Below are 24,855 nucleotides of genomic sequence, written 5' to 3'. Positions count from 1 at the left end.
TTTTTTAGTCAGCAAAATATTAATTTATTCATGTCTTATCTTGTTCATTATTTAGCAGTTGAGCAGTAGACGAATGAGAACAAGCAAATGTCAAGTGGATAATCACTTTGCCATTAAGAAAACTATATATCTGATTAAGATGATTTTTAAAAAATGCATTTCACTTCGTACGTTTTGTTAAAATTTCAAAAATGTTATAAAGTACTGCAATATATATATATATATATATATATATATATATATATATATATATATATATATATCTTTCTCAGTTTAAAATATATTTTACTTTACTGTTGTAATGAAGCATAATATTGTGTTCCATCAATCCTGCCTTTAAGATAAAGGATAGTAGGACAAACCCAGATTCATACAGACTCTTAAGTCTACTTTCATATTGTAGAAAAATAATGGAAACAGAATTATTGGATAAATTATTGTCAGAATTGGAAAGGTTGGGATATAGAAACCATATATCAGCATGCATATGTAGAAAATAGATCTATTACAACCTGTAACATGATGTTCTATAACAATATAACAGCAGCTAGGAATGACAATTTGTACTGTGATGTAATTTATATAGATTTAACTTCAGCATTTGATAGAGTCATACACAAATAAAATAAATATATTTAGGCCAGTAGGAGAATGTCCCAATTCATGATCTAATATCTGGAAAAGTTGGAAACAATCCAGGTTCTATATGGGCTCTTAGGGTTAGTATATCCTTTAACTCATTAATTCAAGAGAGAGACTACAGAGTCACCAGAGTCATACACAAAATGCTGATCAATAACTAAGAACATCTTTTAAACAATGCATCAGTACCTAGTTGGACAGCTGCATGGCATGCAGATAGGACATGGGAAGTATCATACAGCAACTTGACAGGTGAAATTCTGCGTTACAGTCATGGTGTCCCACAGGGCTCTGTCCTAAGCAAATACTTGTTTAGATTGTATCTTTCTGATCTTTTACATCTGAGGTGTTCTACAGTCTGTATGCAGATGACTTGAAATTGGATAAACTGATTACATGTGTTACAGATAGGGCATGTCTGCAAAATAACTTTACTAAATTGACCATTTGGGCACAGGAGAATAATATACTGATAAATACATCAAAAACCAAGCATATGAGATTTGGAAGACATAACTTGAATATTTAATACAGCACACAGCGATTGAACCTGTAGATTTACTTAAGGAACTGGGTATATGGGTAGATTCAGCTTTGAGTTTTTCTAATTATATCAACCAATTGGTCAATGATCACTGTAGAATTATAGGTTGTATAAAAAGATTTATAATGGCTAGGAAATCAGAAATGAAGTCATTATTTGCTAGTTACATTACATTCAAACTTGATTATGGAATAACAAAACAAAAACTTTATAAGCACAAACATGAGTGAACTGGAAGGAGTACAGTGAAAATCTACCAGAGGCATCCATGGATATGAAAATTTAAGTTGCTATGAAAGACTAAAATATCTAAATTTGTACAGTGTATCATACAGATATTTAAGAGGAGACATAATTCAGGTATACATGGCATTTAGAGACAACCTATGGGCATGTTTGGGTATCAAAAAGTAGTAGAGAATCATCAGACAGTCTATGTAGATGTAGAAAATTTTACAGGAATGAGAAATGTACTAATTGGTTCTCTGAGATAGCAGCTGATACGTGGAATAAACTACCAAATTACATTAAAGCAGGCACTAGTTTAGATATTTTTAAGAACAGCCTGGACACTTATTATGGGAACAACTGTTTTGGTATATTGGCAGGTTAGAAGGTATTAATGCCCATACATGAAATATTTATGTGTGTGTGTGTGTGTGTGTGTGTGTGTGTGTGTGTGTATATATATATATATATATATATATATATATATATATATATATATATATATATATATATATATATATATATATATATATATATATATATAATTACTATCATTAATTAATTTGCTTTGCTCATACCAGTGTTTATGAAAGTATGCACATTTCCAGTATATAAAGTTGTAGTCATATCTGTTTCATGCCCAGCATGATGAAAAACTAATGTCATTTAGTGAAATCAGTTGGTTTAAGTACTGATTTTTATTATTTTTTCAGTTCAACAGTTTTATGAAATTGGCTTAGTTATGTCAGCAGAACTTCACATTTTACCAGTGACTCAAGTTCAGCTAGCAACGTGGGGCCTAAAAACCCAGAAAAAGAAAGCTGACATATTATAATAATCTGACATTCCTAAGCATTCATTGTATGCATATCCTTCCTTACCTCGGGTACCTGGAGTCCTCCCCCATTAACCATTATTGTTTATTTGCTCATCTTTGTGATGCAAGTTCAGTAACAGAACCAAGGATATTTAGGGTACAGGAATTTGTTTTTGGAGTTGTCTAAACCACTAACGCACCCTCACCATCATGAGCCTACAGTGACCACATACAAGCACAAGGGTTCACCTATATTCATGTTGAACAAGTAGGTGTTTTGGCAGAATTTTTTTTGTTTTGTTCACTTATTTTCTACTCTCCTGGGCTCTGCCTGGACCACTGCCCTAGTGAGAAGCCTGAAAACCAACATTTATTGAGAAGAACCATGTATCAATCACTTAGTCATTTTGATTAGCTGGCTTCCAGGACTTCATCTGCTAGTCAAATGTTAACAATAACCCAGTGTTGAGCTTTCTTCATAAACTTCCTTATTAGCATGATTGCTCTTCACAATAGATCTCAACTTCATAACTCTAGAATTAGGTACAGATTCAAAAATTAATGAAAGGCAAAGGCTTAAAAATGCAAACAGATTTTAATTATTGCTCTTACATACTTAAAAAGTTGCTAGAAAAACATGTCTGTTATTTTCTAATGACTGTAATCCATAACAATTTGTCATAAAACCACAATTTCTTCAAGGAAAAGCTCAAAGATTTGAGGCAATATCAGAGACATTCTGTGAGAGGATAGTATGTCCCTTAATTCATTCCTTTAAAATAAAAACACCATTTAAAGATTATGGAAAAAATTAAAACAGCATTCAACAGGTATCTACGTTTTTTTTCACAATCATTTTACAGGTCCTACACAGCCAACTAACAGCCATTTTTTTAGAATAACCACCTATTCTTATCACTTTGTGAAAATCTAGAACAAAGATGCATCTCAAATCTACAACTAATACCTTTCTTAATTTTAAGATAGTAGTGAATGAATTGTTATCTCTTCCAAATTTTGTACTTGCAATATCATAAGCCCTGCCTTTCAACCTGTATATTTCTTTTCCTACCATTCTCCAATTCTCCTTATTTATTTATTTAAATTTAACTGGGGTAAAGCACTGACCCCATTGAATGGATTTCAGTCTCACCCCTATACCTTCCACTTTGCTTTTCCTGTTTTATATCTGCTTACCTGAATGACCTTCTATACCATCATTATGACTTACAATTTTAAAATTCTGAGTTGCTATACCTTTGTTTGTTAACTTTTTCCTATTTCCTCATCAATCAATTTAACTTTTTCTCATAGCTCTTCTGCTTATTTCTTTCTTCTGTATCCTTTCATACAGTGTCTTTTATATTTAATTCCTTTGCTGCCTATATTACCGAGTACTATTCATATGACTTCTGACAGCTTATATTTCTGTGTGTGTGTGTGTGTGTGTGTGTGTGTGTGTGTGTGTGTGTGTGTGTCTGTGTGTGGATACATATATTGTCAGAGATATACAGATAGAGAAATAGACAGACAGACAGTTGAGGGGTAGGTGCTTGTTCTTGCCAAGGATGTGACATGTCCCATAGCATTTCAGCTATAAAAGACTATATCTGGTAGTTTGTAGCCAGACAGTCTTACACACCTGTGGCAGAACATGCTTGGTGGTTCCCTCTGACAGAGATGCTGCTGCTCAGCTGGGTATAGCATGCTCAAACGTTCATGGTACACAATGCATCTTCCTACTCCCCTGGTGTAGAGCAAGCTCAAGAATTCCCTGACAGCTGGATAGTCCTATTCATATGAGCAGAGTGTATTCAATAGCTCATGGTGAGAAAGGTCATTCTACTCACCCAGGACAGAACAAACTCAATATTTCTCCAGAGAGGTAGATACTTCTACTTACCTGGACATAGCATGCTCAGTAATTCCTAGTGTACATCTCAAATGATGAGAATTTTGCAGAATGTCCCTGATTTTATTTCATAATTTTGCCTTGTCCCTCATAAAAGTTTTGATCTTATGGTAAATCTCTGAAGATTACAGTCAGGCAATAATGCCAGACGTAAGCATGTCATATTTCTTGTTCATAAAATGTATACTGAGACAAAACCTGTTGTATCAAGTACTATTTAAAAACTGTCCTTGGGCCTTTGTCCAGCATTCTTGCACAAAATAGTTGAAAAGTATTATTGCTGGTGAGATAGTTCCTCCTACTCTTGTGGGACAGATCATGCTCAGTACTTACCTGTGCTGTAGTTTACCTGTGCAGTAGATACTCTTGCTTACATGCTCACTTGCTAGATGCTCAGCACTTCTGGGGATCTGTCTGCCCCCAGAACCCTGGCTGTTTAAAAGGACTTTGAACCAGGCTTATTGGAGTCTCCATCCGTAGCCTTTGCTCTGAAACCCACCTAGTCTAAAACTGGCTCTGGATGTTCTTTCCAACTGTTGGCCTTTGTCTAAATTGTTAACACTTCTTCTTAAGACATAGGAATGAACAGCTACTTTTACTTAAAACTTTGAGTATGAATTTTAACAATACATAATGATTGCCAGTCCCCACTAGAACAGAGTGACCATGCATTAAACACTGCTCCATTTGTCTGTCAACCTTTTTTTTTTAATAATGGACCACACTCAAAAACTGTTCAGAATCAAGAATTTTATTTTGCCAGTCCAGCTGATGTGGGCTCTGGCAAACTAGCATCTAGGTAACTAATACACAAAGTCATGATGCTTAAATAGAGATAGCAAACATGGGCAGCATTTTGGAAGCTATTATCTAATGGCATTCAAACAGAGAAAGCAAACAATGACAGCAGTTTATAAATTATTATGTAATAGAAATATTCAACCTGAGTTGTCACAAAAGAATTTCAGTGGACATTATATAGTAGCATGCTCCAGGTGTCTTTCCTAGTTATGAAAAAACTCAGCAAATACTTAGCCTTGACGATCATTTACTTTACAATCCACTTTTGTTTAGAGTCTCTTCAAATCAAGGCTAAAAATTGCTTTAAAATGTTAAGTTTATATAAATAGTGCATCATCCTAATTATTTAAAGAAGGTCAAATTACATTTATAACTTTTGATTCTCTCTCTCACACACACACACACACACACACACACACACACACACACACACACACACACACACACACACACACACACACACACACACACACTTGAGCTGCTAACACAAACCAATGCAGAGACTCTAATGAGGCAGGTAATTTTTATCCTCACTGCATCTGAGGCACATGATTCCTTAAACCTTCAGGCTTCACCTTGTGTTAAAATAACATAAATGTGAAGACTTGCACTTTTATGAATTAAGTCACTGGTGTGTGTGTGTGGTACAGACTATCAATATTTCACATGAAAGATGACTGGCACTGTTATCACAAGAAGGATGCTTTGTGTTTTAGCCTGCCCTTAGCAAAAGCTTTTCTTGCATATTGAAGGTCACTGATGCCACTCAGCCAAGGATAATAACGTCAGAAATTTTAATTTAAGCCTGCAGAATTTGTCTGACTAAATAACTCAGACTAGGGTTTAACACAGAAGATAGGCATTTTCGTTAAAGTATCTGCCTGCATGTTTACACTAAATGCCAGCTGAGTTATTTTCCTATCTGCCATATCTTTTATGCTTCTAGATCTTTCATTGCTCAAGAATCAGGAACAATACAAAAGGTAATGGTGGGATAAACTGCCAAGCTTAGGGACCGTTTTAATTATTATTCTATTTCACTTGAAAAGTTAAAAGAGCAATAAGGTTTACATCAACATGCATTTCAATGTGAAAGTCAAGCATCCATATAAAAGAAAAAAATTGCTTGTCTGTCTACAGAACTTAGTACAACAGACAGACTAGTTGCAAAGTAAATCAAAGGAAAATTACTGGAATGTGTTTTTAGCCAGGTGTGCTTTGAGAAATAGCTGACGATATACTGTCTAACTCCCAGGTATTTTCAGTTACTACTCTTTTAATGAATGAATAAAACTTACTATGCCAACACATGTAATTTCTGGTTAGTTTTTTACAGGGTTATTGTTCTTGACTTCAGTTGCTGGATTATCCATCACACTAGCAGAAGATTTTGGAGAGTTCCGAGACCCGACACCAAGCAAGCTGAATCCAGTTGTCTTGTACACAAACCCCTCTATTTATGCAGTGACATGGGTAAGTGTACTCCTAATAGAAAAATTATAGCGGTCAAAAGTATACCTCACAGATATTCCATCTATGCATTTTCCAAGACACCAATTATTCTTTTAAAATACATGTTTGCTGCACTAGTCAGCATCAAGCATTGTTTCACTCTTGGACATAAAACTTACCAGTATGCCTTTCTACCTTTACAGTGCTCTGCTTACTGTCACACCTTCAGTCACTTCTCCATATCCTGTATACTTGCAATATGTAGCTTGCTAGTGAGACTGTCTTGTATAGTTTAAGCATTTACCCGAAATTATGGAATCACTGTGTACTTCTTGGAAGATGTAAGTTCCCTAATTCCTAGATTATTATATCGATTCCAATGGTCCATAGAAAAATGTTTGATTCCAGAATTATGGAAGTTGTAATTGTTCCAGTGTCAAAAGGTGAAAATTTTCTTTGGTTAAAAATTTAAGACCAGTAAGTTTAACTTGTTTGTTGGGAAAATGTTATGAGAGGTAATAGCTAAAATATATATTGGAATTAATGATAAAAAATATAGACATCTGTCAACATGGATTTACACTGGGAAGATACTGTCAGAGAACTTGTCTTTCTACCAATCATTGTAGGAATCTTTGGATGAGGGGTTACCAATTGATGCCTTTTATTTGGATATGGTGAAGGCATTTGATACAATTCCTCATCATAAAATAATTTCTTTAGTCTTGGATTTAGATCTCAACTATTATATAATTAGGTGGGTGAAGAATTGGTTGTATCATAAGACGTACAGAGCTAGAATTAAAGATATTTTCTTTAACTCAAATCCAAGTGACGCCTCCCGGTGCATCTGCAGTTAACTCCTACTGACACCTCTAGGTGTCAAATATTGCTTGTTCATATTTGCATCAATAATTCCTAAACCATGCTATGTACAAGGTTTTAAAATATTTCATCTTAAAGCCTACACAATGGCAAACTCAACTGCATTAATATTTGACCTGTGTCTAGTGCAGGTAAATAGATATTAACTGTTGTTTTCATGATACTAATTTATATAGACATAATTTTCACATTTTTTCTAAATATCTCAGCAACCAAGTAAGGCACACAGAGCTACTTAACCTCATATGAAAGCTCTTAGCCAGGTACTACTGACAGTATGTGTGTAACTTGAGTGGTTGCTGAGATATTGTAAGTTGTTTACAAAATATTTCCAATGTAACAGTTACTGTGTTTACTGTGACTTATAAAATTCTGTTTATGACCAAGAAACGAAAGAATACTACCACTATAAATATAGTTTGTGCTGAAGAGATTACCATTTATACTTCTTTCATAACCTCTATGGTTCTAGAGATATGAACATTTGTTTGAAATACAAGGATATAATTTAATTATGTGAAAAGACTTAGGCTCCGCCCATTGGAAGTTACAGTGCAAACTTCTGAAGCTCCATTGGAGTGAATGAGTTAATAGAAAATGTATGTACTCTGTTGTGCCTCTGGGATCTGTTTTGGGTCCTGTATTATCTGTGATATTTATGGCTTCATTCCCAATTATGCTGATATGAAAGTAGGTCTTTTTTTTAACAAAACTGGAATATCATAATAGATTATGAAGATATAGATCTATTTATTTGGGCTTCTGTCAATAAAATGGAAATTTAATCTGAAAAAACTATAGTATCCATTTTTAGGATGAATAATGCATGTTATCCATATGCTTTGAATAACTGTTGCATTAAGAGCATTGCCAGTATTAAAAATTCTGGGATTCTCATTGATACAAGTTTTACTCTGATTCACAATTAATGGAGACAATTAGAAGAGGTTATTGTGAATTCCGTAAATTGTTTGGTAAGTTAATAAACAGGGATAATAATGTTTTGTTGTTGTTTAAGACATTAATAAGACATATTACTGAATATGAGGGATGTATATATAAGGACATCAAAGTGAACATTTTGAGAGGAAACAAAGTTATTTTATTCACCATTTAAAAGATTTAAGGGGCATTAGTTATTAAAGTTGGTTGAAATTATTCTCCCTATTTTTAATTGAATATAGGTTATGGGGGGATTTAATTGTAATTCATAAAAGTTTTTCTACTGAAAATTATGGTGCTAGTGTGGGTATTGTTAAAATGCAGCATTCTGTGGATACAAGGAATAATAATCTTTTGGTCGATATAGGAAAATTATAATTCCAATTTAAAGTAAAATATTTTTTTTTTATTTCAGGGCAGTTTATTGGTGGAATTAACTACCTATAAAAATTAGGTACCTGAAGACAATATGCCAGTTTAAACAAGGTTTATTATCCTATTTTTCAAATTCCACTGAACATTTAACATCATTCCAAACAACCTTCCTCCCTCCCATACTGCTTTGCACTATATCCATTCATAATCAGACCCCTCCCCAACAGTGACTATCTTCTATTATTATGCATTTCAATTTCTACTTTCCCCAATTAAAGCCTCACAATGTCCTATCTTAACTACATCCTTATACTTTATCCTTTCAAAACCCTCTATTTTTCACATTTCAGAAACATAACAGACGATACAAGGGAAACCTAGCTCTCTTCCTTCATATAAAATACTTCCTTCCTATCTACCAGCTTTCAGATTCCACCACCACTAAATATCCTGCAGCCTGCAACTTCTTGCCCACTATCTGCTATAAATAAAATGCAGATCCCTTTGTTTATCCTCTGTTCTTCTCCTACTGAAAATGTCATCCTACCATGATTCAATAATAGCTCTCAACATCTCTCCAACTCTATCCCAATCACCTATTCATAATTCCTCACTAAACTCTCCACACATCGCACCAAAGATATTTAATGACATCCTTCACCTTTACTCCAAATATAGACTGAATAATTCCATTTCATCTCGAATCAAAATAAAAGTGGAAAAAATTCTCTCCAGGGAAACAAGAATCACTAATACCCTCACCCTGGCCCTACCTATCACAACCAACATCAAAACAATTCTCTTCCACACACTACTCCAATCCCACAATGCTTAACCCCAGTAATCTAACTTTTGCAGCCATAAATATTAGAAACATAAAAATAAAGCAACTGAACTACATGCCTGGAGTAATCAACACAATCCTGATGTTCTTGCTATTACTGAAACATGGCTTAAACCCAACAGAAGCAACTCTGGAATTACACCCCCCCAACTATACTATCATCTTTAGTGGCTGTATAAAGAGGGAAGGTGCATACATTGCTTTAATATTTCTGAACAACTACAGCATTTCCCCCCCACAACAAACCAATACCACAATTCAACAGAGGTTCTTATTGCTTTCCTGAAAATAAACAAATATGTGTTATTGTCCTTTCCACTCCTCGTAACAACATTACCCTCCCTCTTGAAATATACTACTTTGGATACCCATAGCAGTTACGCAAGAAAAAATGCTACTAGGTGATGTCAGTATTAACTGACTGGACATAACTTCTAAATCCCCTACATCTAACATGAACTTATATGGCTTCATACAACTAATTAGCAGCCCCACACATTATAGCAAGACATAAAATTCCTTATTAAACTGAATCCTAGTATCATACCCTAGCAAATTCACCACCATAAGTACAATGACAGACTCTCTTAGTGACCATCTCCTGTATATGCCATCTAACCAACTTTAACCCAGAAATATTCATTACTACCTTAACATCTATTAACTGGAACATCCTAAAAATCCTCCTATTAGATGATGCTGTAAATTAATTCAATACAACTTTCCAAATATCCTAAACAGCCTTGCACCCCCTAGATGGAAGAGACTGAAACAGATAATGCAATTTGGCTATCCAAAGAGATCAGAATACTAATGCAGGGTAGAGAAAAATGTGAAAAGAATGGCAAAAATATAAAACACCACAATATCCTGAAAACTTCAGAATGCTCTGCTACTGTACTAAAAAACAAAGGAAGTAACACAAAAACTATACAGTTCCAACTTTCAGAACAATAGCAAAAACAACCGTAAAACATTCTAGTCAGCCATTAAAGAAATGTTACATCTTGGTAAAAAAAAATGACGCAAATAACTCTCCTCTTGAAACTGCAATAAACTTCAACTCTTATTTCATACATTTTATAGTATCCCTAACCAAGGATTCCTGAAAATCCAATCCCAACCCAGTTAAATATCACCAAATCCACTTTTACCTTCAAACCTGTGTCTACATCCTATATAAAACCACTCAAACTGAAACCATGCTCTATTTCAGCTGATGACCTTCCAAGTGAATACCTTAAAATAGAATCCCATTCCACTGCCTGTCCTGTTTCAATCCTTATAATTAGATCGATACAGGAATCCTACATTCTTGCTCTCTAAAAAAAAAAATCACACATTATCCCTCTACACAAAGGAAGAAATTCAACAGAGAATACTAACTTTAGACCTATTGTAAGCTTATCCCATCTCTCCAAAATAGTTGAAAAATGTATTCAAAAACAATTTTTAAACTATCTCCCACAGGAAGAACTCCTATCTCCCACTCAGCATGGCTTCCTTCCCTCCCAAAGTACTAACAATGCACTTCTAACCTTTACAGATAATGGCAATAAAGCTAGTGATAACAAAAAACTAGTCTCCTCCTTATTTCTAGACTCGTCTAAAGCCTTCAACACAGTTTGTCACAGAAAACTTCTTACTTCAAATGTCCTCACTAGGTCTATCTTAGCCCAGCCTTCTATGGTTCCAAAGATACATTTTCAGTAGGTAACAGTCAGTTGAATGGCACTCCACTCTCTGTCCATAACTCTCAGTCACCACAAGGCTCTACCACTGGTCCCATCCTCTTTAACATTCTCAACAACACCTCAAAGCCACACAACAGGCTTCCCTAATATAATACACAGATGATTCCATACTCATATGCACATCTGGCAACTTGGCACATGTCAAAAAATTACCCAGGAAGCTTTAACAGCCACTGAAACATGATTCACAACTCATGGTCACCCCCCCCCAAAAAAATCCACTTTTTCCCCCCAAATCCCTATCTCATGAAAAAAATAATTTTAAAATCCTCTCTTTAATAATATAACAATTGAAGTCACTTCTCATAGCAATTTATTAGGGACAATACTGGATGATAATCTTAGATTTGACCTGCATAACAAAATTGCATTAAAAACTCACCAAAAACTATGGATGCTTTACAGAGCCACAGTCTTTTCCATCAAGAGAACTACATTTACACTTGCCACAACTTACTTCCCATCCTTATTAACTTCCAGGTATCACAAAAATCAAAACTTAAACAATGCTATAATTAACTGGCTAGATTAGTAGCAAATACCCCTTAAAGAACCCACCGCTGTATAGCACTAAATAGCCTAAGTTGATTAGCACTACCCCACCAACTACATGCAGTCAGTTTCTTATCACCTGTAAAATTATCCATCTGGTTATCCAGCACTAAATGCCATTCTACACAACTATGTTCCCAATCGGTCATTATGATCCAATGGCCAAAAACAATTCTCTCGCCACAAACCAAATCAAATATGCTGGGCATGGTCTGTACTCATACCATGTTGCTAAGGCCTGGAATTTTTTATCTGTCTCTGTCAGGTCAATATCCTCCCTCCAGTCCTCTAAAACCATTTGGAAAGACTTCCTGGGTCTGTTCTTGTTCAACCCCAGGATAACCTGTATCCCTAAATATGAACAAGTACCTATTCCTACTTACACTTCTTTATTCCCCCCTCTTCACTCACTTCCTTATTTCAGTCTCTCTCTGTCTTGCGACTCTCTAGCTGGGTCTACTTGAGTAGACCAAATTTACACTTACTCGAATTTGATTTTACTGAGATGACAAAACCAAACTTTCACTAAACCAATACCTAACATTATCACAATTTTTAAAAGGGAAAGAAAATATTTGGCCAACATGGTCAAATGTGCTCTTTTCTCCACTGTAGTGCGATCCTGGAGTCGGTATATTTAGTAAAGAGGGGGTATAGGGGGCATAGCCCCCAACTGAGTGGGTTTGACATACTGCGATGTGTTTTCAGGTACAATGTTGGCCAAGTATTTTCTTTTCCAGTTAAAACTTGCGGTAATGTAAGGTTTCAGTTTAGTGAAAGTTCAGTGTTGTCATCTCAGTAAAATCTAATTCAGGCAAGTGTATAGTTCATCTAATCAATTAGACCCCTCTACCTAAATATGTCATAAACTTGTTTTCTATTACTTTATAATGGAATTACTGTTTATATAATACTAACTTGCCTTTAATTTCTCTATAAACTGCCTATTTTTTTTAATTATTAAATCATTGTCACATAACTTGTATCTGCTCTTAACCTATGTTTTTACACTATGTCTGATTTGGTATAATTATTTAAACTGCAAATGCCTTTGTATTACTTTTGAAGATTTGTAAAATAATTTTTCTTAAAATGTTTTTGTAATACTTTGAAGCTTTTCTTTCTGGGCCTTTGGTCTTAATGGCCACCTACCCAGTCATACTTCCCTGGAAATCGAATGTTAATAATTAAGTAAATAAATACATAAATTAGTAATGTGCATTTACTGAATGAAATGATGATGAAATATTCTTATGTAATGCAGACAGATCTGTTGTTATATCATTTATGGTTTAGTTTGTCTTGATGTCTTTTTATTTAGAAATGGTACACATTTCTTTAGGAATAGTATTCCAGTGTTTGGCTAATGATAAAAGCTGTTACCATGGTGATTTATGGATTTTGTTGTAATAACTTGCTTTTGGTTAAAGGATCTAAGAGGTCTTTTTGTGTTATATATTTGGATGAAGTCTTTTAAAACAGGACATTTGTTAAGTTTATTTAGTACTTTGCAAAAACACTGAGATGTTTTTATAAGGATATTCTGAATTTAAAACATTTCTAGTTTACACAGTGCAAGGCAGAGATGTACTCATTTTGGCCTATTTGCAGTAAATTTGGGCCATGTTATTATATAATCTTTAAAGTTTGTTTAGCTGTGTCTTCTTAGTAGTTAAAGTTGTAGAAACAGATAATAGTGATTGCATAGAAATAATTATGCAATAATAAGTTCTAATGGTTCTTATATGAATGTTATAGATCATTTGTTTTTGTTACAATGTTGTTAGTAATCACCTTTTACATCTAGTAGTCTGAACAAAACATTCATAGTACTAGTGACTAAAACCAGAGTTGTTACAGAGTAATCCAGGTTTCCAAGTGAGGGATCAGAGTTGATGAACAAAATCAGTTTGTATGTTTCAAATTAGGAGTAGGTGAGAATTTTAAGGAAGTCTTCCATGGTGTTAAAAGATTGTACTTTGCTGGAGTTCTTGGAGAGAGATTCATTTTCATATTAGTGTAGAATCCATGTTGAACTACGATGCCTTTTTAACTGTTTTATACATGTCATTAATGAAGATATTAAAGACCTAAGGGTCCTTGGAGAGATCCTTGAGTGACACCTATTGGGGCAAATTCCTTCGCTGAGGTAATGTTTTGCTTTTGCCATTTCAATTCCTGAATTCTATCAGAGAGGCAAATTTTTAGTTTACTGTGCTTTTACTAATGACTCCCTTCTCTAATACTACTGTGACTACATGTAGTCAGTCCTTGGTTTCTGTATTTGCTAACTTGATTTGGGAAAGCTGATACAGTGGAGTTGTTACTATGACTGTGGGAGAATCCATGTTGTGCATTAGAGAGGTCTTTTTTGTGTAGATGACCTAGGATTTGTTTGAGAATACATTTTCTAGGACCTTTTGAGAGAGGAGGTAGACTTGCTATTGGTCTGAAATTAGCAAAGTCAATAGATGGTCAGCCTTTGTATGGGATTATGATACAAAACTGTCTTCACTGACTTAGCACATGAAGGTCTTTGATATATCTGTTACTACGGATTGATACTTTGTAGGGAAATTACAAGAGTTATGTGTAAAACATCTGGTGGCATGATGTCTGGGGTGAGTGGGATACTTTTTAGTTCTGTTGAGTATTTTTTTTACTTGAGAAATAGATGCTGTATGTAGACAATGTAGATTGAATGTGCTATGTGTGTGTGTTTATTATTCTGTGTATTATCAGTGCTTTGTGTTGTAGTAATGATATAGCAGATTGTATGAAATGTTTGTTAAAAGTACAAGTGATGTTATAATTAGTTTCAAGTGGCACTGGATTTGGTAGTGATTGTTTACCCAGCTTGGGAAGAGTTTATAGGCTGACAGAATTCCCTAAGATTGTTTAAAAATGGGATGATCACTTATTGAATCTTGTAAAGTACCTGCCAATATAGCAATTTGTGAATTGTTAGTCAATGTCTATACTGTTTTACTGTGTTTGCCACAAATTTATCAGTTCGTTTAGGAATGGAGATAAATCATTGGAGTCCATAAAGGTTAATTGTTGTTAGCTGTCTGTGTGCCGCTACTGTGGGGTGGGTAGTAAACCAGTCTCTGTTAACATCTCCTAAGATTATTATATCCTGCTTTAATTTAGTTGTAATCCAAGATAAGCCAATTTCCATGTGTTGCAATATTATTTTTATTTAGTTAGTTATTGCTTTTTGGTTAACAAGAAAGTCAGGCTTGGCAAAGGACCCATTTTTAGCGGAGGCCCAGGGAGAAAGGCTACAAACTACAACCAATAGTAATAGATAGAGTGACACTAACATTTGAAGGGCATTAACATTTTTCAAAAGAACAACTACATTTCAAATGTTATAAAATATACAGACAGCTGTATTGTTGTTATTTTCAACAGAAAGCAACATGTCTTACAAGAGGTATAGTGGTGAGAGAGCTAGAGTTGAGAAGCAGAAGACAAGGGTAGTGAAGGAGTATAAAAAAGGGGAAAAAATGGTTACAGTACAGTAGGAGGAGGATATGGAGAGAGCTGAGTAGGGATATGGATGAAGTGGAGTGATACACTAATCTGCTGCAGCGCACTTCCAGAGCCAGGAGTTGAGTGAGACTTTAGCTGTAGTTTAAATAACTTTAGCAAGCAGTCTTCTCTTACTGTTAGGGAGATGGAGCTCCAGGTTTTTGACATTTGATGGGTGTAAAGGGAACAGCCTGCAGAGTTATCTAGGTTTGATATATTTATATATATATATATATATATATATATATATATATATATATATCTGGGTGAGTTGTATGGCTGTACAAGGCTGACTAGAGGCAGACATTTATTTGGTTTGTTTATTAGATTATGGATAGTAGGGAGCTGGGTTTGTGCAACTTAGAGATGAGTTTATAAACAAAAGATGCTGAACAGGATAGGTCCCAGTATTGGTCCCTGTGGAACCCCAACTGCAACAAGGAGAAAGGAGGAGATGTCAGTGATCCATTTTATTACCTTGAGTCTGTTAAAGCGGTAACTAGAAAACCAGAATAGGGATGAATTATCAAACCCTAGAATGGCTAGATTTTGAGTATAATGCCGAAAGCTTTGGCTAGATCAGGAAAATAGTACATAAAGGTTTGCCATAATTTCTCTCTATATTAACAATATTAATGAAGTTAAGGATGGTGGTAGAGGTACTGTGGTAGGGGCAAAAACCATGCTTTGAAGGTGAGAGAAGTGCATTATATATGATATAGTATAGGAGTTGGGTCTGAATGCACTTCTGAAGTATTTTTGATAGACAGAGAGGATAGAAATGGGGTCTATATCAAGTGAATTCAGTAGAATGACCACCTTTATGGATGGGGAGGGTGTAACATTTTTTCCATAATAAAGGCATATAAGATTCATTGACAGAGCAGATTATTAGAATTGAGCCAGGGTAAGCTATGGCCCCTGTTGCAATTTTTAGATGTTCACCAGGGACATTGTCTGGTGCTGGGGAGGTGTGTTTTAGTATTAGTACTAGTTTTTTGATGATAACTGTTGGGACTGGCTGGAGAGAGAGAATATAGAGGAGTTATTAAAATTTGCAATGTGCTTATAACATTGTTTTGTACAGAGCTGTACAGTAAGGAAGAGACTGATGTAAAAAAGTTAGAGTTAAAGTCATTAGTAATTTCAGCTGAGTTATTAGATTTGAGTGTAGATGAAGGCTGTGTTGGATGGCTAGGATTTAGAAGCTGATGTACAGAAAATCAGAATAATCTCAGGTTATGATAATTTTTATTTTGGAAGTTAATGAAATAGTTTTTTTTATGTAATTTAGTATGGTATTTGGCTCTGTTCCTAATTTCTGATAGTTTGGGTGAGTTTTCTTTGTGGACCATGTTTTCCAGGCAGCATCTCTACTTTCATGAGATGTTTTGTGCTTCTGGATAGCTAGGGGGGCAGGATTTGACTTAGGTCATTTTTTCCCTATGTGGGATAAGTCATTTTGATTTTTAGGAATATATTACTGAATTGAGACACAGCGTCATTGAGTGGTAGGTGCTTCAGGCTATTCCATTTACAACAGTTTAGGTATAAGATGAATATGTCTGTGTTAAAATATGAGGTGTTATGAGTCACATTAAAGTGGTGTTGTTTCTGGATTGTTTGTTTTTTTATGGTGAATATAGGGAAATGGTTGCTTAAAGAGATTGAGTGGGTCCTTGAGCTAGAGATTTTTTACCTAGCATAGAAGTGAATTTTCAGTCTATTGTAGTACCCTTGTTATTTTTATTGTTGAAGTGAGTGGGGTGGTGACCAGTTGTGTTAGTATGTATAGATTTATAGTATGGGTGAGGTTGTTAGTGAGGGGACAGAGAGAGAGTATCAATAGTTTTTCATGGGGGATGTTAGATGCTATGCAGCTATTACTGTTCCAAGGTGGGATACAAGTTCCTATTATGTAATAGGATTTATGATGATTTAGTTTAAGAATAGATAGGAGTATTTCAGTTTTAGCAAATGTGGTGGTGGTGGTGGTGGTGATATGGTGAGCTGTAGAATGTTTTTAAAGAATATTGCAAATTCACAAACTCTCTTGTGTTTTCTGTCTGCCTTGCGTATGTTATAATCTGGTGGAAGTATCTTATCTTTTGTTTCATTTTTTACCCACGTCTCTGTTACTGCTGTAAGGTCAGTTGAAAGCAAGGCAAGCCATGCATGGAACTCTGGTAACTTATTATAGATGTTTCTAATGTTAATATGGATGATAAGTAGAGAAGAGGAGTTTGTGGAGTATTGTACGTAAGAGATGAGATTGATAGAGGTACTGGGGAGATGAGTGAGGGGTTAGAGATTGGGCCAGGGTTGGAAGTGTATGTCACCACTGTGTTTTAAATTTTGGGAGATGTAGGCATAGATTGTCTGCCATTTCAATTAGTGTTTTGGTTTCAGGCTGTTTGTCGGTTGTGTGGTTGTGAAGATTTATATAATACTTAAGGAAGTCCAGAGTTTTGAGAGTGAATAAAGTGGGAGCTATGTCTGGTGGGAGTTTATTGAATTTATTAGTGAGGTACAAGAAGAGGTAATTGAAAGATGTGACAGAGTGCATGACTGATAGGAAGTATGATTGGCAAGGATTAGGAGGCCAGAGAGAGTGAGTACTAGTGAATATATCAGAGACTGAGATGACGGGTTCGATGATTAGGTCTATGTGAGAGGTGAGCTTAAATGAGTATGTGTTAGTGTTGGGAGAATGTTGTGGTGGTACAGGTTTGAAAATATATTATGTTTGATGTATAAATTTAGAGGTTTGTGGACTCAGTAAAGCGGAGTTGGGAAATATAATCACTGCCCTTAGTGTTAGCAATACTAAGAGTGGTTCTGTATTAATAATGTAAATATATTATATATATATATATATATATATATATATATATATATATATATATATATTACATAGTTTTTAGAAGAGTCATTAATGTTATGAATTTTAGAATACATTGCATTAACTCTTATTTATATAAGTGTTATGATTCTAGGAGATGAAGCATGAATGAGCATGTGCAGGGCTCATATATTTGATAATATACTTGTTTACAAGTTTGGGGTCATGTATCTACATTAGCGTGGACCTTGGCTAATGCAGCACTGATTCCATGTGCAGGTTAGATATGATTACCTGCATGAAAGTAGAATATGAATAAGTTACTGAAAGTGTAACAGCAAAAGTTTGTTACACCTTTGCTCTGAAATATAGCAATCTGCTATAGCAGGGCTGATACTGGCTGGAGTCTGAAAAAATATTTAAAAAAAAAAAAAGATTAAGGGACTTTGTTCAATCAGCAGCAATTGTAGATAAGAGAGCTTTAGAGTTTTACTAGAGAAGGTGACTCCTAAGATGCCTGCTGAATTCCTATTGAGGTACAGTAGGAGATACAATGATACACAGGACTGAATTTGCAGTTCAGAAAGAATTGTCAGTATGAGAGGCAAACTTATATTTTTAAAAAGTAGTGTAACATCATGTAAAGACAGGAGCACTGCAAGTAGGCTAGTTTTATTTATACAAGCAGTCACAAGATATTGTACTAAGTAGGCGATAACAATTAATAGTGGCAGTACTGCCTTACATTAGTCACCAGAGGTGGTGTAAGGAAATGGAGAATAAATGTCCTCACTGCTTGGATAATGACCTCTCCAACGTGGGCCTTGCCTTAGTGATTGGGATACAGTGTGTGGGAAATGAATGGGCTGAAAACCAATGGGGAGGGGCATGATTTATTGGCAGCCACAGAGTAAAAAGTATATAGCAAAAAGTTACTCTGCAAGGGTGAGGAAAAAATAGTCAGTGGGTTTAGATTGAGGTTGTCTGTGAGGTTAAAATAGATCTAATGTGATGAATAAGAACATAAAATAGATATATGGAGCAGTTAGGGATGGAAAGAGCTAAAGTAAGGTTCAGAGAGAAAAGGTAGTAGGCATTGTGGTTCACAAAAATGAGATGGTATACTTATTTTCTTTGCCCCTATCTTCCCAGTGCATCAACTGATTGACATTCTACCTAATACAGGGAGAACATTTGATAAGGCCTTCTGTTTCTTCTTTTTCCCTTTCAAAAAAAAAAACAAAACAAAAATTTTTTGCCTGAATTTCCTTATGTTCTGACTGTGCTTCTCAAACATTTTGGAAATATAGAGTATATTTTAGAGCATTTATTATAACTGTAATTGCCTTGATATTGCTACAACTCAAGTGCTCTAGGTTGCACTGCATCTGAAGTGTGTGTGTGTTTTAGCTACTTTTCTGTATGTATAGACTTCTCTGTATATGTAGACTAGCTACTTATTCTGCTGTATTACTGCCACTTAAATCGTTTTTCAGTTGTGCACTTGCCTTGCTTCATTTAAAAAGTTTTAAATTGCTAATTTTGTAGAGTTTTAATTGCATTTACTGTTTAGGACTACACACTCAAGTGAGTTAGCCTTTTCTGTGTTCATTTACTGTATTATTGCATTGTTTAGCCTGTTTCAACAAAAAAAAAATACTATCTTGTTTGCTCGTTTCCCACCTTTTCTAGCCAGTCCGTATTCCAGGCCTTGCTTGTCTCAGGACTTTATTTTCTGTGCTCAGAGCTATCCAGACCTTGCTGTGGCAGAGGGAAGTCATACTGCCTACCAGTGGGACTGGTGAGCATTGTACTGCCTATCTAACACTAGAGGAGTGGTTTCCAGCTCTGAAATTGTAATTTTATTAGCCTTTTTGGGCTGATTTCTATCCCTTTCAACTTTCTGGCTTAAAAACGCGTGTGTTTGCACATTTTTCACATCATGCAGCACTACGAGGCTACAGTTAAACTATTCCAGGTGCCAGAAAGTCTGCTCTTCAAATTTTCCCTTAAAACTAGCTGGTTTCTCAGTAGTAGCACTAAATTCTGAACCCTTGTGACTAGCACTTGCTCTAGAACCTGCTGGAAAGCACTAGGAAGCCTGAAACTGATACAAGCACTCAGATCTCCTTGTCAATAAGGAGAAATTAATCATAGGCACTAAACAGCCTACAATTGCAAAGTACCTTGCAAAGGTAAGGGAAAACAGCTCTTAAACCTTACAAAAAAGCACCTAAACAGGCATGTCCAAGGGTCAGCTTCCAGTGATTTCTCCTGTCCACCTGGTGAATCTGGGCATACTGGAGCAATGCGGCAACTGCCTCATGTACACAGACAATCCTCTCCTCCTTCCACCCAACACTACAACCTGCGAGAGATGCACTTACATAGCCAAACTGGAAGCAAAGCTCTCTCTGGTCAAGACTGTACTAGACAGTCAAGAGGAGAAGGCTAACACCTGCATTACACCTCTAGCAACTCATAGCCCTTCAAAACCCACACATAGCAACACTAAACCCACATATGCAGAGGCCCTTAACATTAACCTGCCCAAGCAACAAGGACCTCCGAAGCCAAAACACAAACAGACACCAGTCACAACCAAAGTGACACATAGCTCACAACACCAGTGTGTCACCTAACAACAGCCCCTAAGGCAAGACAATGTACCCAACACTTTAGTCATAGGTGACTCTATAGTCAGGCACACTGATGTCCCACTCGCCAGGCTGAACAAGGAGAAAATTACAGTCAGCTGCCTGTCGGGTGCCAGGATCCACCACATAAAGCATGCACTCAAGTCACTCCACAACAAGTACAAATACGACTCTGTCATTGTCCATGCTGGAGTAAATGACTTGAGACATACCTCCCTGGACTACATGAAAAGAGACATGGAAGAGCTCTTGGATCATGTGACCCAGGCAGGTATGACCCTAGCCCTGAGTAGCATCCTGCCTTTGCCCAGAATGATACCACAGTACAAGGACAAAATGATTGACTTCAACAATTGGCTAAGCTTCTGGTGTCATTCAAAGGGGATCCAGTATTTGTCTGCCTGGGAAGACATGATCGACAAACCAGGATGCTTTGCCAGAGATGGTCTGCACCTGTCACCCCTGGGATTCAGGTTACTGGCTAAAGCTCTTGCCACCCCTATAGTGCCTTTTTTAGGCAAGGTTCAAAGGATAAAACCACCACCGTAACAGATACAAGCATGCAAAATCTGAAGGCAATGCTACTCAATGCTAGAAGTCTAAACCTCAAAATGCACTGTCTCAAGGCTCTCCTAAAAATGGAGAACATCGATATCTGTGCAGTGACTGAGACCTGGTTCAAGGCTCCAGAGAGCACCCTTGCAATACCAGGCTACAATTCTTACCACACTTTTCGGCCACAAAACCAAGACCAAAACACTAAAGGTGGAGGAGTGTCCATATTTACCAAGGATATTCACACCTCCAGGCTAGTTGCCCAACACAATGCATCTGAAATTCTCCAGGTACAACTAACACTAGGTAAGACTGCAATCCAAATTGTAGCTTGCTACAAATCCCCCACCATACCCCAAGATTCTCACTACACCTTCCTAAACATACTGGAAAATATTAAGATACAACCAAACACCCTAATACTGGGTGATTTCAACTACCCTGCCATTAATAGGGAAAACTACTTGGGTTCCAACTCCTTTTCCCAACGGTTCTTGGAATTCATAAATTCCAATGCCCTGGATCAACTAATCCATTGTCCCACCAGGGGCTCCAATATCCTAGACCTGGTCATTACCAACATGGGAGATAGATGCTCCACACCAGTGGTCACCCCCTCATTGGTCAGGTCTGACCATAAGCAAATCACCCTTGACATCCACATCCCACCCCCACCCCCCAGTAAGGAAACCTCCTTAAAAAACTTCTCCAAAGCCAACTTCATGCTACTGAAGTCAGAAATGACAAACTTCACAACACTCACGCAGACAGGATCTGGAAGTTCGACTGCAGAATCCTACACTAAAGCACTGTATGTGCACATCCACTCATGCATGAATCGTGCCATCCCAAATAGAACCAAGATGCACTTCTCCAAAAAATGGAAGCCAATCTGGTGGTCCCCTGCTATAAACAAACTATACAACAGAAGGAAGAAACTGTTTCAGAAAAGAGGAAAATCTCAGGATGCAAAACACTCCCTCACCAGACTCAGTAAGAAGCTGAGATCCCTCATAAAATCCTCAAAAGCTAGTTACGAAAATAAAATTGCCAAAGATTCCAAAGACAACCACAAGGCATTCTATAGTTATGTCAAGAATCTAAATGGCAATGCTCAGATCTGCTCTGAGCCACAACAGAATGGCATTAAATATACTGATCCCAAGGATATTGCCAATATCCTGGCAGATCGATTTAGTGCCAACTTCACTCCTCTCTCACCCCCTAAAGGGCCCATCTCAATACCAAAAGATTGCCAAATTCCGATAATCACAGCCACACAGGTAGAAACAGCACTCTCCAAAGCTAAGAATACAGCATCCATGGGACCAGATGACATCCCAGGCTGTGTACTACATGAACTACAAAATGAACTGGCAACCCACCTAAGTGTCATGTTTAATCATAGCCTCACCTCAGGCTTCGTGCCCACTGAGTGGCGCACAGCTACAGTTATCCCGCTCCACAAGGGAGGATCCACTTTGGATCCCGGGAACTACCGTCCCATCAGCCTGACAAGCCTGATCTGCAAGGGCATGGAATGCATTATCATGGAACTTATAAACAAAGACATTGGCAACCTTCAGACACTGGACCCCACCCAGTTTGGGTTTGTGAATGGCCGATCTTGTCTCCTGAATCTGATTGACTTCTTCAAATCGGTCTCCAGAGCTATGGATGAGGGTAAGGCGGTCCACACAGCGTATCTGCACCTTGCCAAGGCCTTCAACACCATCCCCCACTCTGGAATCATAGATAAACTTACTAAGCTGGGCATAAATCCCTATGTCACTCAATGGGTTGCCAACTGGCTTACTGACAGATCCCAGACTGTAAAAGTATCCAACTCCAAATCCAGCTCCAGACAAGTGACAAGTGGAGTACCTCAGGGTTCAGTCCTGGGACCACTCTTGTTTGGCATCTACTTCTCTGAAGTACAGGCCAACACTAAGGGACTCTGGCTAACAAAGTTTGCAGATGACTGCAAACTGGGAGCCATTATTGAAATGATGTGGATATTCTACAAAAGGGCCTTTCAGAAACAGATGCCTGGTGCCAGAGCCATGGGCTCAAGCTTCATGCCAAAAAATATATAGTTATCCCCTTTGAAAAAAAACATGTACCCATGAACTACCACATAGGTGGCAGGACACTAAACATCGAAAGTGGGATGAGAGACTTAGGGACACAAGTGGACAGTAGTCTCACTTTCAATAACCACATCGCCACAACAGTCAAGAAATCCTTCTACGTGGCACACCTCATCACTAAGGGCTTTTCATCCAGAAAAAAGGAGGTCATTGTCCCACTGTACTCATCCCTCATTAGACCCATTATAGAGTATAATGCCCCATTTGGTATGTACCTCACAAGACATCTGCAACAGCTGGAAAGGCCACAGAAATACCTCACTAAAAGAATCACAGGCCTAAAGCAGATGCCATATGCTGACCGTCTAAAAAAACTCCAGCTATACTCTGTGGCATATCGTCTACTCAGAGGTGATCTCTGCTTAACATACAAGGCCATGTCAAACCCTGAGCTGTTGGACATGCTCCACTTAAAGAAATCCCAATCCCTCAGAGCCACACAATAGGTTCCTGACCCAGAGACTCCCCATACTCTGGAATAGACTGCCCATACATGTCAAGCAGAGCGCCTCATTGGCCCTCTTCAAAAGGAACCTTGATGATTGGATGGGAGATAGGAAATTCACCCCGGGGATCATGTCAGTCGCCCTGCTAGACAGGGGCCCAGAGAAGTAAATATTGTGGGAAAAAATTTCCAGGGAATTGTTATGGCTAGACTTGCATAGGCCTTAGGGCCGATAGCCTAGTACCAACCTATGAACCTATGAACATGATTACTTTCTCAGAGAACATGCTCCCAAACCTTACTGCCACTCTGTTTCCAGTACTTCCTGCCATCTCATGTTGCATATCAGTTCTGTTTCCAGCAGTTTCAATTCAGCTTACTTGTACTGCAAGTCCTCTGTCGTCATAAATGTTTGTTGTTAGACTGTAACCAGGCATCACTGATACCACCCAACCCCCTTTGAAGTGATTAATACAACTGGGTTACGTTGTAGGAGTTTGTAAGTTGAATACTACCAGTAATTCTGCAACCAATGTCATTCTTCCCCTACGACTTACCTTAGACACAGGGATCTTCATTTTGACAAGTAGAAGGCTGGTGTATCTCACTGCTGTCATCACATCTATTTTACATTCTTCCCTGATCCACTAATTTGGATTAATTCCCTTTTCATTTTCAGGGGCCTCCCTTCCTCTACATAAAACCTGGACCAGGAGGCCAAGATGGATGTATTAGCCTACAGGCTGTGTTTTACTTTTGGCATTATTTATACTTTCTTGCTTTCCTCATGTATACTGCAATGGCTTCCTTATCTATTCTTCCTCTACAGAATGTGCAACTGGATAAAGCCATTTTCCAGTCTCCATAACCTTTTGCTCATGACTTGCTGATGTCTGAAATAAGCACACCCACATCTGGGGC

The 24,855-nt window shown here is 37.0% G+C and overlaps 1 protein-coding gene across 1 annotated transcript in view; it reads left to right on the top strand.

Annotated features, from left to right (window-relative positions):
- ABCC2 (ATP binding cassette subfamily C member 2) overlaps positions 1-24,855 on the top strand; it is an 833,283-nt gene that overhangs the window by 142,453 nt on the left and 665,975 nt on the right. Inside the window, exon 3 of the mRNA XM_044055642.1 lies at positions 6,271-6,417. Within this exon, the coding sequence (XP_043911577.1) occupies positions 6,271-6,417 (147 nt within the window). The remainder of the gene's footprint in view (positions 1-6,270; positions 6,418-24,855) is intronic.

The sequence above is a fragment of the Protopterus annectens genome, chromosome 14.part0 (assembly GCF_019279795.1).
Source record: "Protopterus annectens isolate FY-2018-M chromosome 14.part0, PAN1.0, whole genome shotgun sequence".
Lineage (NCBI taxonomy): Eukaryota > Metazoa > Chordata > Ceratodontiformes > Protopteridae > Protopterus > Protopterus annectens.
This window is presented reverse-complemented; position numbering and strand designations above follow the sequence as displayed.